The sequence below is a fragment of the Primulina huaijiensis genome, chromosome 17 (assembly GCF_012295235.1).
Source record: "Primulina huaijiensis isolate GDHJ02 chromosome 17, ASM1229523v2, whole genome shotgun sequence".
Classification (NCBI taxonomy): domain Eukaryota; kingdom Viridiplantae; phylum Streptophyta; class Magnoliopsida; order Lamiales; family Gesneriaceae; genus Primulina; species Primulina huaijiensis.
Genome location: NC_133322.1, coordinates 3,685,200 through 3,700,308, shown reverse-complemented (window position 1 = coordinate 3,700,308; position 15,109 = coordinate 3,685,200). Strand labels below are relative to the sequence as shown.

The window sequence follows — 15,109 nt, the reverse complement described above, 5'->3', positions numbered from 1 at the left end:
TGTGTGTCTATATATCATACGTTTTTAAAAATTTTAATATTAAAAATTCATGCGGTGTATTATTAATTAGTTGAAATAAATATTTCAGAAAATTATATAAAAAAAATCAAAATATTGAAGTAATGTGGTTATTCATATAAGGGTGTTTTAGGAAAAATCACATAAAATACACCGACAAACCAATGTGGTTATTATGTCATGATTCTTCCATAATATAATAATAAATAACAGACATATAGTATAGATAATCTAAAGGACACATCTAATTTTGAGNCTCTATATATATAAATAAAATTTTTTATGAGACCAACTAAATAGTCAATTTTGTGATAAAAAATTATTACTTTTTTATGTAATAAAAATATCTAGATATGGATGAGACGGATTGATCCATATATTAATATGAAATAAATCTATGTTTCAAGAAGGCTGAGTCTTATGTTTCAGACCAAATAGTGCCTTAATATTATATTTGTTGCAAGCTTTATAGAGGTAAGTGTGCGCTGTATTAAATTAATTAATGAAAAATTCTTAATTGCGTGTTTGCTGAACGNTATAAACACACACACAAACAAACATACCTATCCCTTTACATCTTTCGTTTTGGTCTACATAAAAACAGGGTTAGTAAGACTAAAACAAGCATATAAACCGTGGAAGATTGTTCCACGAGTTCTCTAGAATGTCAGCATTTCACCCCTTCAACAATATCAAACTTCCAAAAACCGAATAAATCGAGTTTTTCCAATGACATTGACCCGAACTTTTACTAAAACCGGACAAATTAGAAAAAATCGATTCATGTATTAATAGACTCGAATTAATGAAGTTTGACATGTTAATTCGGTTGAATCGAAATCTTAATTCTTAATTAATCACCTTCCATAACACGGGACCAACTTAATTAATATCTTTAGACTATTTCTATCCACGAGTAAAAATTTATTTAATAATTTTCAAAAGAGCCAATTAACCCGAAAGAATGAAAATATTGATGGTATAAATATCTACGCTAGCAGGGCAGAGTGGTATTTCTGGGTGTGGGGGGACCATATTGGCACGTAGCCCTGTCCCGTCAGCTAAGTGAGAAAGAAGATACTTTGCATTCATTCATTACACAGCAACCACATCAACATCATGGGGTGCCCTGTTTTCACTCGAATTCGTCACTAAACTCCATGAAAACAGCTACAGCAATCTTTCTTTGAATATATAATATACCACCATTAACGACCAAAAAAGAACTTCAGAGAAGATGGATATTGAAGAGTGGGAGCTCCTCCCCGATGAGGGAATTCTTGGAATACATGATGATGGAAGGAAGAAGATTAATCCCAAGGGAAACACTGTTTTCCACATGAACTACTTCATATGTCCTTCGAATGTTGTTGATTCTGTTCCCCAGCATCATCCCAAGAATCAGCTCCCACCTCTCTCTGTTCATCTTCTGGAACCAAGAATCCCGAAGAAGCCACCAGATCAAGAATCTGCTGTACCACAGGTGGAGATCATCAAGAAGATCACGCCTCCACCAACATCAACATCAGACCCTGTTTCACAAGTTTTCTTCAAGAAAATGAAGGAGACTGAATTTGTCGACATTAAAGTGGACTCACCATGGTCCGGTAGTGCTAGCAGCAGGGGATTCATTCCCCAGATCGAAGGCGCTGCGGTTTTTCAATTCGAAGAAAAGGAGGGCCAGAACGCCGTTCCTTGTGATATTTCAGAAATGGAGATCAAGGAAGACGATACCAAAGATTCAAAGAAAGGCGATGGAGGTGGATCGAATATATGGAAATGGAGCTTAACTGGGATCGGTGCTATTTGCTCCCTCGGAGTCACTGTTTGCTGCATCATCGTTTTCCGCAGCAGCTGCAGGATGAGTAACAAAAATCTTCAGCAGAATCAAAAGCTTCAATCACAAATTCGTGCCAATGACAAGGTTAGAACCCAAAAAAATATCAAATTAAGCATTCACTAGCTCATTGCATTTCGAACAGAGGACAGGTTTTGTTGGGTTTTTTGAGAGGTACTAACATTTTTAGAATGTTTGCAGAGGAGCAAACAAGGGGTAAACCATGCAAGTAGGCTCAGTGAAGCAGTTTGTGCGATGAGAGGAGTTCCAATAGCTAAAGCACGCATCACTTGCGGGGGTCACTACGATCATGCGGCTATCTGAGTACGAGAAGAATTATGGTATAGGATGGATCAAGAAACTAAGAACACACATATTTCTTATGTTTGTATTGTTATTATATTCAGATTAAAGCAATATCCATTAGTGTGAAAAATCTATTCCCAATGTATGCACATCATCATCAATGTAACAAAAGGGCACAATGGTTATAAATTATGTACATGCAAGTTACCCACTGTCTTCTTGATCTTATATTCCATACAGGATTCCTGGGAAAAGCCTTTAAATAAACATCACTGTTGGTTAAATTGGCAAATCCATAGTCTTGTCCATTTATTACATGATACCAAATTCAGATTTTACTATGCTACTAAACAAAAAGGAAATGAGATCATGCTTAGACTTCTGTCCCAGTGAGAACAAAATAACGTACCAAGGGTATTAGGAAAGAATTCTTAATTTGGAAATCTATTAGGTTGTGCTTGAATATTAGAATTTGAAGTCATGGATTTGACATCCATGTGTTTCAAATCCATTGCCGATCCAAGTTGATGGAATGTTAACTATAAAGAATTTGAAAAGACGGCTTCCTGCTCCCATCCAACCCCCTCGCCCAGGTTATTTCTCTGAACTTCACATAATCAATTCATTTATGTAATGCCCATGGGCTGTTCCCGATCCAACTAGCGGCAGTCGGTTGTCCCGTGGCCCATTACTCACTGACTCCTCCAACCCAGGCACTGGAGTTTTGTACCTCCCCAGACTCGAACCTAAGATCTCCTGGACATATAGATACTTAGTGCAAGTCTGGTACCAGACTTCCTGCGAGGTTTCATCAGACACCAAAACAATCTCGGTTCTTATGTCAGTTTAAAAAATCCCTAAAACAATCCCTCAACATATTATCACCAACTCAAGAAGCGCCAATGTTTCCTACCTAGTTGCCAAAATTTGCACCATTATTATTTTGACATAAGGTACCACACACGACAACATCCAAAGTACCCTTCTCTACGACTGAAATACATGAAACTACTCTTTAAATAAACGAGTTTCACAACAGGTAGCACAGAAACATGTTAGAATTCTGACTGTAAAACATCTGATTATGATGATCTCAAGGAGTACTAGGTGAAAGAGATGCCTCGCAGATGCAGGAAGAGAACACCAACCAGATTCACAAAAGGATTTAATCCTTGTTCTGATCCCTCAACACAAATGGATTAATCTTGCTTAATTAATGTCCTGCACTAACTAATTTTCCAGAAACTAATTTCTTCATAGAGAATACACACACATTTAGACGCAATTACCCACATGTTTACAACAATTTCACACTGAATACGGAGAATGTCAGAAGTATTAGCTGCAACGTTCTATTTTAACTGAAATAATTCATAGTAAATGTTCATTACATCGAGAACAGAGTCTTCAACAGAAAAACCCACGACAAAACACAACCATTCCCGACCTTATCAATCACAAAAATGGAATAAAAGCATCAAGAGTGTCTCATATTCACCATGGCCCTCAGGAAGAATATCAAGTTCCCAAGACTGGAACTTAACTTGAATCAGATGATGATCCGGACTCAATCACAATATAAAAACTTTAAACTTCACACAAAAAGAACGAATTAACGACTGATAAATGCATACAACAACTAATAGCGGATGAATGATTGCTTAATCTGAGTGCAGGTCGTCTTCTTGGAAATGGAAATCCGACGAGGATGATGAAGCAGAAGAGGAAGAGGTGAGATAAGGGCTGTCGGGGTAGGGGAAGCAGAAGAAGGTCCATAGCCAGAAGGCGAGGCGGCGGAGCTGGTGCAGCGGGAAGCAGAAGAGTAGATGGAGAACTTGATCGGTTGGCAATCGTTGTGGGTTGCACGCTATGTACTGACAAGCATTAGCCGCCACTTTGGCCACCCCGACCACCGCCGCGCCGCTGAACACCATCTTACGATCCCGATTGGATCGACAACAATAATAATAATAACAAAAAATAACGTGAGACGTGCAATCGCCGATGAGGGATTTTGTGTGTCAAATTGAGATTGGATTTCCTTCAATGGCCATGTTGGTCGGAGTTCAGATTGGGAAGTTTCAACTTTGGTTTGCTACGTCGTTTATTGCTTTATTAATTTTATTACATTATTTTTTTGAATGATTTATTTTAAGGGTGAATGTGATAATAATTATTTCAACTCTCAGAATTAGTACGGGTTAATTTATATATATACCCTTCCAGTTTGAGGTCATTCTCAGTTTTATCCCACAAGTTTTGTTTGTCTCTCAATTGATCACAATTGTTAGATCAAAGTAAAGCGCTGTGACCGACACACGACTATGAGATCACATGACTTCATTATTTATTCCCAAAATTTGAAAGATCAATCCATAATCCTTTATTTCATATCATAAAATGAATGCTTAAATGAGGATTAAGAAGGAATTAGGGATCATGGTTGTTGATCGATCAATTAGAGGACAACTCACGTGGTCCCCGTATACGTTGATTGTTAACTATTAAACAAATAAGAGTAGGTCTCTTGTGAGACGATCTCACGAATCTTTATCTTTGAGACGAGACGGTCTCACAAATATTTATCTTTGAGACGAGACGGTCTCACAAATCTTTATCTTTGAGACGGGTCAACCCTATCAATATTCACAATAAAAAGTAATACTCTTAGCATTAAAAGTAATACTTTTTCATTGATTACCCAAATAAAAGAGTCGAACAACGAAATTGATCCATAAAACCGTTTCACAAGAGTTTTTGTGAACAAATAATTGAGACGAAATCAAGACACAAACTAAAATTTGAGAGATATAATTAATCCAAGCAAAATTTGAGAATAAAACAAAATTATAAAAATATAATTATGAAATATTCCATTTAAATAAAATATTATATTAAAAAAGTAACACTAATGTATGGAAAATATAGATATATTTAAGTGAGTTGGTTGGTGATCACAGGGGAGTCAGCAATGAGATATCCTTTATCTTCCAGGTAAGATACCACTTCACCAGCCATCTCGTTAGGTGTGGGGCAGATTCCATCCTTCTGTTGTAATTCAATCTGAAACCATAATAACTTAGTGAGGGTAAGAGAAAATGCAAGCACAAAGATCAACTGTGAATGTTGTATGTATAACTCCTGATGAATCACCAAATATCTGTTGAATAAAATTATTACAAACCTCACAGTTCAAAGGAGGTTCATACGGATCATCTACTCCGGTAAAACCTGAAACTTAATCATAATGCTGATAAAAATCTGACCCGGAAAAAGGAAAACAAATCTAGAATTGCTAGCATACAAGGTTTAGTCAAGAGAAGATGCACCTTTGATCTTCCCAGCCCGCGCAAGCTTGTAAAGACCTTTTGGATCTCGGCCTTCACATAACTCAAGAGGCATGTTCAAAAAGACCTGGAAATTTTGCATTATGAAATTTTTTTTAACGCCTCCGTTATATGTATAAGGATGTGCTTGGGATTGAAAACTAATTCTTGCCTCAATAAAATTTTCTTTTGGTAACAGGGCACGGCAAGCATCTCTGTCTTTACGATAAGGAGATATAAGACTAGCAATGCAAATTAACCCACCATCAGCAAAAAGCTTTGCTACTTCACCTAAATGAACAATAAAGAAGATACATCATTAAACAAGCAGTCAGTATCCAATACCTACACCACATGTCCTAACTGCAGTGCAAATGTCATCATTCTAGCATTATGAAATAATTGTTATACCAAGAACCAACTGGCATCATAGCCTTCATCAGAGATAAAACTGGTGAGGCATTCAACTTTAGATATTATTTGATAATCAAACATTTTAATTATATATTTTGGTGTTCTTAAACGCACTGTATCAGTAACCAAATGAACATTGGGGACTTTCAGGTTCATTATCAACATGCTGTAGCTATATTTGGTCTAGATTATGAAAAGTGAAGCTCTAAATAGGAAAGACAGAGGATAACAGAGAAAAAAATACATGAATATGTGTCTTGTTTGCTTAACAATGTAAGAAAGAGGAACTACAAGTATAATGTTAATAGTAGATGAAATTTTACAACTTCCCCTACTTTTCTATTCCCTTTTCCAAGTCTGCAGGCATTGATAATTCATAATTCCAAACCAAACAGCTGCATACTTACCAACCCTGCGTATATTTTCCATTCGATGTTCTGGTGAGAAACCCAAGTTCTTGTTTAGACCATGCCTAAGGTTGTCCCCATCTAGAACATAGGAAAGTTTACCACGGGAATGCAACTGTCTGCCGAGTGAACATGCAAGTGTGCTTTTTCCTGCGCCGCAAAGGCAACAAAAAGATATTCACAATGAACTGGATGAGACTAAAAAGACTGTAAATTGAAAACCACATACAAACAAACACTAACCTGATCCACTGAGACCAGTTATCCATACAACACATCCCTGTTGATTAAGCATCTTTTCCCTATCTACCTTCCCGATGGGACATTCGTGCCAAAAGATGTTAGTTGAATTGCCCACAGATGACATCAAAATAAATACTCTTCTTTTCCTGCAAAAAGAAGAGAGGCATTCAGATTCTTCATGAAATAAATCATTAAGAGTATTTAGATTATGAGTTTCAACTTATTTGGAAGATTTTGGCTAAGATAAATTTCAAATTCATCTCTTCTCAAACCATACTCATCTATTAGATACTAAATATACTGATTTAAAATCAAGTTTGAAATCCTTCTCCAAATCAAACCATTCGATGTTCGTCAATCGATTGCAGCCTAAATATGCCAAAAAACATCTCTTTCAATTTCTATATTGGATCGTGGCTCTACTCATGGCATACGCTGCAACACATGGAATCAAATGCCCATTAGTTAATGGTGGCAGGGGAAATCTCCTTTGATCGCGTTACATAAGAGCGGATAAAGGAAAATCTTAACCAAAAATGGCAAGCGTTTCTCATCATATTTTAGATCCTTCAACTCTATCGATAACAAACCGATCAAGGAAAACCGAATGGACGACGATTCTCAATTTCTTAGTCTGTTGGCGAACAAGAAGGTTCAATTATTCGGCCCAAATGAGCTAGCATATGAAAGACGAAGTGAGAGTACCCGCATTCATTTTTAGATGACAGAACAAAAACACATAATAGATCATGAAAATAGATTAGCAGAGCGACATAAAATGCAGGAAAACGATGGCGAAATCATGTACCTGTAAGCGAGGGAAGAAGGGGATCGGAAAAGAGGCAACTCCTCGCAGTGATTCCGGGATCTGGTGAGACTGATTGAACGTAGACGTGATTTGGGCAATGGAGAAAATGGAGGAAAGGTGGCGGAGGTAACTAAAAGTCACTCTCTATATTCCCGCTTGGTTTGTGCGGAATGAATAAATATTAAATAATTTCATTCAATTAAGAGTTTAGGATACTTTTTGTATTTATTTACCAAAAGAGAGACATACATATATACATACAATAATAACCCTAACCCTTGTCTTGGCTCCCGCGACTCCTTCCAAGAATGGCGCTTTATACACTGGAGTGTAACAATCGATCAATTAGGCAGGCCTACGGTTACTTCGTGTTGGGCCGCACCTCTCAGAGCCGGATCCGACCTCAATTCACGGCATCCGCCGCCGCCAGCGGCCAGAGGAATCACTATGCCGTGCTGGGGGTCTCTCCTAACGCTTCGACCTCCGATATCAAGAAAGCCTACCGTCTCCTCGCTCTCAAGGTATTTCATATATGTTGATTTAACTCTACTCTTTATGGAAAAATTGTTATGTTAACTGAGGGATGTTGGGATGTTTACGTCAAATCTCCCACTCATCAATTTTAAATTGTTCGTCAAAAAAATATTCTCTCTCATTTTATTCACGACGATTCATTTATTTCACAAAATAATTTTAAACACAATAATTAAAATATCAATAATAATTTCGATATTGATAATGAATGAAAAAAATTAATTAAATATATTTTAAGAATTACTTAAAATTTTTAAATGTTTAATCTTATTATTTTAAATACTTAAATTTATTACTTAATTGAATGTAATTAAATTAACTATTCAAAAAAATTACAATCATACATAAAAATAATCTGATGATAAATTACTTACAGACAACAAATATTCAAATGATTCTTATAAAATAGAAATGAAACACAAATATCCAAGTTTTAATTAACTGAATTTACTATATAAATCACATAAATAGTCGAGCAGTGCATCTTGTAGTCTTTTATATTTTATATGGAGCAAGAAATTCTTAAACATTATATTTTGATCCATAACCATTTCCACGTTCGGAGTGGTACTTCCATTGCTTCTTGTATAATTAAAAAATTTCAAGTTCATTGAAATAATATAATCAGATTATTGAAACTTAAAATCAACACACATTATAATTAAGGGGAAGTTGGTGAAAAATCCCCAATCAAAACATTTATTTGGGTTCACACCCTACCCACAAAATTGTGGTACTATGTCATACAAATTGTGGTACACTTCATGTAGAAATGTGGTACACTTCATGTGGAAATGTGGTACTAAAAAAGTACCCAGAGACTGAACACAAAAAAAAACGGCGGCTGGGGATTGAAGTCCAATTTCCCTTATAATTAACCATTACAACAAATAAATTCTAATTAAAAAATACAATTTCTTTAAAAATTTATAGAGCTGGTTTGGAGCATAGATCCAACACCAATTTAGCGTAATAACATGGTGTTGGATTGGAGATGACCTTAATTCGATACACTCGGTAATATCCCTTGGATTGATCCAATTGCTACAAGGGGTACGTTATTTTTTCATGCGATACAATAAATTGTGCAACATGAAAATACATGCGGCCTTTTACGAGTGTTTGAGGTGCATATGATTTGTGTAATCTGGAGGTTGCTGCTACCATGCACAAAAACTCTACTGTTCCTGGGGACTGAGTAATTAGCACCCAGTGTGGCGGCAAAATAAAATTTTTATTGATCTACCTTCTGGTGGACATATGTATACTTCAATCATTTATTCCACCTAGATAATTGATTTAATTATGGAAACCTTTTTGGTAGTCTAGAAATGTAGTTTTGAATTTTCCATTGATACAGCTGCTCTTGATTTGTTATTGCAGTATCACCCTGATGTTAACAAGGAAGTAGGAGCAAACGAGGCTTTCAAGAGTATCCGCCTTGCATATGATGTGAGAAATTTTTTGATTCTCTGTTTCTTTCAGTGATGTATTACGAATAGTAAGGAGTTGGTGATGATAGTAACAAATGATTTATTTGGTTTGGCCATGATGATCTACATTTATGATATATTGTGATAAAAATGATATTACAAATTTACATGACATTCGATTTTGAAGGTCATATTTAATTTTTTTAACAGTTCATATTTCTTAATGTCCATCTTTCACTTGTTACGAGAAGAGATTGCCATAATCTGTATAGACGAACTTTTTACTCCCAAGTCCCACCACTGGAATTCGATTGTAGTCTAACATTTAATATCATCTGAGTGGTTCTTCCTGCTTTTGGTTTTTATGTAGATTTTTATGTTAATGTTCACATATAATCATTTTTCATGGTTTATTTCTTTGTGGTGACATTCTGGTGCAGACCTAAAGGTTTTAACCATATGATGTTTAATATACAGGAATATTTTTAAATTTTGTTCTTCAAATTTATCAGCATTATGAAAAATAAGCTGGGAAAAGAAGTCCAACATGCTACATGTTAGCGAATTTCTTAGATCTAGTCTCATTTAATTGCAGTATGGAAAGTTTGTTTTTAGCATCTTGATTCCTGAAGAGTTCATTTCTTTCTCCATGAAAAACTCTGCAGTCTCTTGCATTATTGAATGTTGTACTGTCGAATCTCCCACATTACTGTGGACTTGGTAAGAGCTAATTTTACTCCCGAAGTCAAGATATGTTTTATTTTGGAAAATAAAGGAAAATTAATTTTGTGGCAGATTCTGGTTAAGGAAACAACAAGAAATGAGTATGATCGAGCCTTGAAACATCAAGAAACTGGCAGAAGGCCTTTGGATGATGAATGGGGCTCTAATCTGGCTTATGAAGGTGGAATAAAGTTTTATAAATGGGCTTACGATAGGCGAAAAATGCGAAATGAAAAGTTTTGGGAGCAGCAGTATAATAAAGAACAGCAATATTATAACAACCCTAACAAGTTTTCTGAGAAAGAAAACCTAAATGAGGAAAGAGACTCTTTCGTCGAGGTGCTAAGATCAGCTTTCCTCTCTCTGTTTCTGATGCAGACTGTGGGAGTCCGATTATCTCTCACGTTTAGCAGCCTTGTGGCTTTGATTGACCACAAATTGGATGCAGGATATAAGTTTGGTTATTTATTCGCTTGGATATTAGGAGGGAGAGGTGGTATTTTGCTTACCATGTTCCTGTCATTCGCAAGTTGGGTTTGTGGCAAAACAAGTAGCAGCGTTGTTGCTCTGGTGGTAGTTGCCATGTGGTTTGGTGCAACTCTTGCAAGGTATATTCCACTTCCCCAAGGTGCTCTCCTTACTCTTTTGTATATGTCAATAAAGCTACAAGTTGATCTAAATTAAAGCTGCTGCTGTTGGCAGTGCTGTTCTGTAATGGATATTTGTTATCCTGGATGTTTGTGTATATAATTTTATGTTTATATTTCGAGGTAAAAATCTATTATATGGTCTACTCTTGTATTTTTGTCGTGACCACAAGCGCACGATTCTTCCTCGTGTTTCCTTCCATTATGATCCGTGGCTGGTTATGGGAGATTTTAATCATGTTTTCGACCCATCCATCCACAGCTGTTGCTAAACATTACATTAGACTATTTTTCATGACGTTATATAAATTGGAAGTCTAATTTTGTGGACAACAATGGCATGAATGAAGATGAGCCCCCAATTCACACCTGTATACCAAATAATGAGCTCTCAAAGAATTAACAGTTTCAGCTTTTCTCTGCTTGTCAGCAGGAACAATTAAGAATGCAAACATACACAATTTTTTCCATATCAAATCCACAGGTCGATGTTCTCAATGACTTGAGACAAGTACTAATTAATGTCATCGCTCTACATAATCGGTGACAGCCTGGAAATCTAACTTGCTGCTGCCCTTAACGCTTCCCGTCTGTTGAATTTGTTTGATGCTCCGCAACAGGTGACGCCCGCTTGCCATATCGATCAACACCCAGAACCCATTTTGCATCATCTAAACAAATATTCAGAGATTGAAAGTCAGCCGGAAAGAGAAAAATAAAAAAGAAAGAACATATACAATGAATAGCAACATACTTACGTACCTTGAAAACGTGAAATCGTTGTTTGTGTTTGGGTTGGGATAAATCTTCTGAAGATGTGCATTCCTGGGAAGGAAATAAGGAATTCCATGCCAAATAAGCTGCCAATGTTGCCGAGAAGAACACCAAGATGAATCTCAGAGGGCACATTTCTTGTATGAAGTCAGGCTTTCTGAATTTGGATTATTAAAAGAAATTTGAGTATTCTTACAATGAAAAACAGACACAACGCGTGCGTTAGATTACGACTTTGGCAATTTGTCTCTTTTTCGGACCAAGTCCAAGCTGTTGCTACCAACTCCAATATTGTGGAAGATCAGACTGGATCATCCTGTCTCGTTAGTATGAGTTGACTTTTAACTATTTACATATTCCAAGCAATAATTCAAGATGTTGAAACATTCTAAAAATGTTGCTACCATAGCAATACTTTTCAAATTGCTTGAGTAGGCTTTAAATAAGCAAACAAAACTACCAATATTGGGCTCGAATAAATTTTCGGAATTATTATGGGCTGACCTAAAACCATTTTGACAGTCATATCAACGGGCCCAACGTTGTCTAGCTGCTCTGGATATTCTTTAGGACCAGTCCAGTTGGAAGAGAACAATTTAGCTCGCCAATTAAGGACTTGAACATGGGCTGAAGCATGATGTGGGCGACGGCGCCGATCCAAAGATAGTCCAACAAAGATTATGAAGATTACACGGTGTTTAGCCCAAATCTTTTGAAGCCCACTAACAATGGAAGCCCTTAAAATATGATGACCACGATGGGAGGAGTTGATCAACGATCATGGAAGATGATTAAACTATTCGATGGAGTGGAACAAAAGCTGAGAGGAAGAATCAGAAAACTCTCTCGACAAACATTCAAAACAAAACCCCTTAAACATTCTTCAGATTTTGGCATATTCCTCTAACCTTCTTATAAAAAATGTCGTTCAAGTTCATAACAACATAATTATATTCGATATTGTTCATGGATTCTCTCTACAATTTTATTATATTCCCCAATTTATATTTTTAGCTTTGAAATTATACCGAAGTAATTAGAACTAACGGTCGAATCGGGACACGCAACATTTGATAAAAAAAAGTCAGATCATTTTATATTTGACACAATCACGTGTCTGATACGTCCCACAGTTTTTCGTGAGAAACACATAAAATGCTGCTTGTTTACGTTTAATGCTAGATATGAAGTACTTGTTCACGAGTTTCCGTTCATTGCATGATAAAAGTAATACGAGGCACAATTGTTGACCCCTTTTGGAAATATTGGCCCTTGATAAAACGACGTAAATGCTTACGTTTAAGATTCTTTCCCTCCTTTTCATTTTTTTGTTCTCTCTCTTTCTTTCCTTGTAATAAAGAACGAAAGCATGCAAGAACGAGAAAAAGAAAGAAACTAGGAGGACAGCACTACGCAGGGGCGTGTCTTTTATGGGGCAAAAGTGAGCTTTAGCCCACCAGATTTTTTTTGGCCCATCTATTATATTTGGCAAAAACTTGTGTGAGAGTTGAGACAGTCTCACGGGTCGTATTTTATGATACGGATCTCTTATTTGGGTCATCCATAAAAAAATATTACTTTTTATGCTAAGACTGTTACTTTTTATTGTGAATATCGATAGGGTTGACCCCTCTCACAGATAAAGATTCGTGAGACCGTCTCACAAGAGACTTACTCATTATATTTAGTGAATTTTTATGACAATGGGCAAACTCAATTATGACAAATCGCAAAACCAAATTTAATAAGGCTAAATTCACAATACGAAAAATAATGGGGAAGTTGGTGAAAAATTCCCAATCAAAATATTTCTTTGGGTTCACTCTCTTCCCACAAAATTGTGGTACTATGTCATACAAAATGTGGTACACTTCATGTGGAAATGTGGTACTAAAAAAGTACCCAGAGACTGAACACAAAAAAAATCGACGGCTGGGGACTGAAAGCCAATTTCTCGTAAAATAATAACACTCAAATCATCACAAGAGAAAAAAAGCCTATAATAATCTCAACTCACACAATAATAATATCTAATTGGCAGGATTTTTTCCCAAAAATCATCATTGTTTTGAGTTATTAAAGTTTGTTGATTTGGTAGAAATAATTAAAAGATTCGTGTTTTTCTTTTGGTCGAAATAAATTTATCATTCGATAAGATTGATATATTGCGAGAGATATTGATCTTGATATTGAAGAACTGAGGATTGTGAGTGAAATAAGATTTTAATACATTTTTATTGTAATATGTCATCTATATTTTTTTTAATGTTTATATATGTATTTTTTATACCTCTGTAAGAGCCCGGGTCATGGATGGCCTGGGATATCAGATGGATTCTCAAATCAGGGTCAATCTGCATGGTGGATTCTTCTGAAGTCGGACAGGTGCAAGCCCGGGCTCTAATCCCCGGGCAACCAGACTCCCGGGCTCTTATATAAGTTCCCGGTAGGCATTCTAACCGGGCCACCTCGATATGAGCACCGCACTCGAGTATACTAGCAGAATAGGATGTGGGCGATCGTCCTATCTCTGACACTAATCCAAGTGGTTGACAAAGTCAGACAGGTGGGATGTGACTAGTGTATGATTTGACATGTCAGAATATAGTCGTCTTACTATAATTAGTATTGATCTTGATGTTGAAGAACTGAGGATTGTGAGTGAAATAAGATTTTAATACATTTTTATTGTAATATGTCATCTATATTTTTTTAATGTTTATATATGTATTTTTGATACCCCTGTAAGAGCCCGGGTCATGGATGACCCGGGATATCAGATAGATTCCCAAATCAGGGTCAATCTGCAGGGTGGATTCTTCTGAAGCCGGGCAGGTGCAAGCCCGGGCTCTACTCCCCGGGCAACCAGACGCCCGGGCTCTTATATAAGTTCCCGGTAGGCATTCTAATCGGGTCACCTCGATATGAGCATCGCACTCGAGTATACTAACAGAATAGGATGTGGGCGATCGTCCTATCTCTGACACTAATCCAAGTGGTTGACAAAGTCAGACAGGCGGGATGTGACTAGTGTATGATTTGACATGTCAGAATATAGCCGCCCTACTATAATTAGTAGGTAGCACGCAGAACGAGGTCATCATCACATCTCCTACTATAAATACCAGGTTCATTCTACATTAAACACAAGTGCACACACCTATTCATACCAGCAGCAATATTTTCTCTAAAGAGCTTCCTCTTTTACACCTGCTGACTTAAGCATCGGAGTGGCTACGTCGGATACTCCTCCGGCGCCCATTCACGAGTTCATTTCATTGTGTGCAGGTTACAGATGAAGCCATATTACAGAGATATATCTCCTTGCTCTTATTCCCTTCATTATCTTGATAGCAGATCCGGTGAAGCACTCGATCCGGCTCATCCATTTCACTAGGATCGCATCAATTTTAAAACAAAGTTTGCCTATCAATATTAAAATTTTCTGATTACGCACCTGGCACCACGTCTCCTCGACGGCCCTTTCCATCTAATTTTTGTAAATGAGAACTAAAATATTGTGGATGAGGTATGTAAGAAAAATTAGTCAATAATTATAAGATATTTTGTGAATAATCATTTAAAAGAGAAAAAATGGGATCCATATGAAAAAATATAGGTAGCATTGGGAGGAATAAT

General features: G+C 36.5%; 3 protein-coding genes across 5 annotated transcripts; 2 read left to right on the top strand and 1 right to left on the bottom strand.

Moving 5' to 3' along the window:
* The first annotated feature begins 1,128 nt into the window (after nucleotides 1–1,128).
* Nucleotides 1,129–2,368, top strand: LOC140963591 (uncharacterized). The gene is made up of 2 exons (XM_073422972.1): nucleotides 1,129–1,942; nucleotides 2,057–2,368. The coding sequence occupies exons 1-2, from the start codon at nucleotides 1,256–1,258 to the stop codon at nucleotides 2,177–2,179; spliced, it is 810 nt and encodes a 269-aa protein (XP_073279073.1). The 5' UTR covers nucleotides 1,129–1,255; the 3' UTR covers nucleotides 2,180–2,368.
* Nucleotides 2,369–5,029: 2,661 nt separating this feature from the next.
* Nucleotides 5,030–7,575, bottom strand: LOC140963337 (adenylyl-sulfate kinase 3-like). 2 transcript variants are annotated; one of them, XM_073422629.1, is made up of 7 exons: nucleotides 7,360–7,575; nucleotides 6,552–6,697; nucleotides 6,309–6,458; nucleotides 5,660–5,778; nucleotides 5,491–5,575; nucleotides 5,346–5,398; nucleotides 5,030–5,224 (listed from the first exon to the last, which is right to left on the bottom strand). In XM_073422629.1, the coding sequence occupies exons 2-7, from the start codon at nucleotides 6,673–6,675 to the stop codon at nucleotides 5,096–5,098; spliced, it is 660 nt and encodes a 219-aa protein (XP_073278730.1). In that variant the 5' UTR covers nucleotides 6,676–6,697; nucleotides 7,360–7,575; the 3' UTR covers nucleotides 5,030–5,095. The 2 variants fall into 2 exon arrangements, with proteins under 2 accessions (XP_073278730.1, XP_073278731.1); XM_073422630.1 differs by having other exon boundaries at nucleotides 5,031–5,224; nucleotides 5,346–5,392.
* A 92-nt stretch (nucleotides 7,576–7,667) lies between these two features.
* On the top strand, nucleotides 7,668–10,842 carry LOC140963335 (uncharacterized). 2 transcript variants are annotated; one of them, XM_073422628.1, is made up of 4 exons: nucleotides 7,668–7,880; nucleotides 9,277–9,345; nucleotides 9,992–10,046; nucleotides 10,122–10,842. In XM_073422628.1, the coding sequence occupies exons 1-4, from the start codon at nucleotides 7,668–7,670 to the stop codon at nucleotides 10,130–10,132; spliced, it is 348 nt and encodes a 115-aa protein (XP_073278729.1). In that variant the 3' UTR covers nucleotides 10,133–10,842. The 2 variants fall into 2 exon arrangements, with proteins under 2 accessions (XP_073278729.1, XP_073278728.1); XM_073422627.1 differs by lacking the exon at nucleotides 9,992–10,046.
* The last annotated feature ends 4,267 nt before the right edge of the window (nucleotides 10,843–15,109 follow it).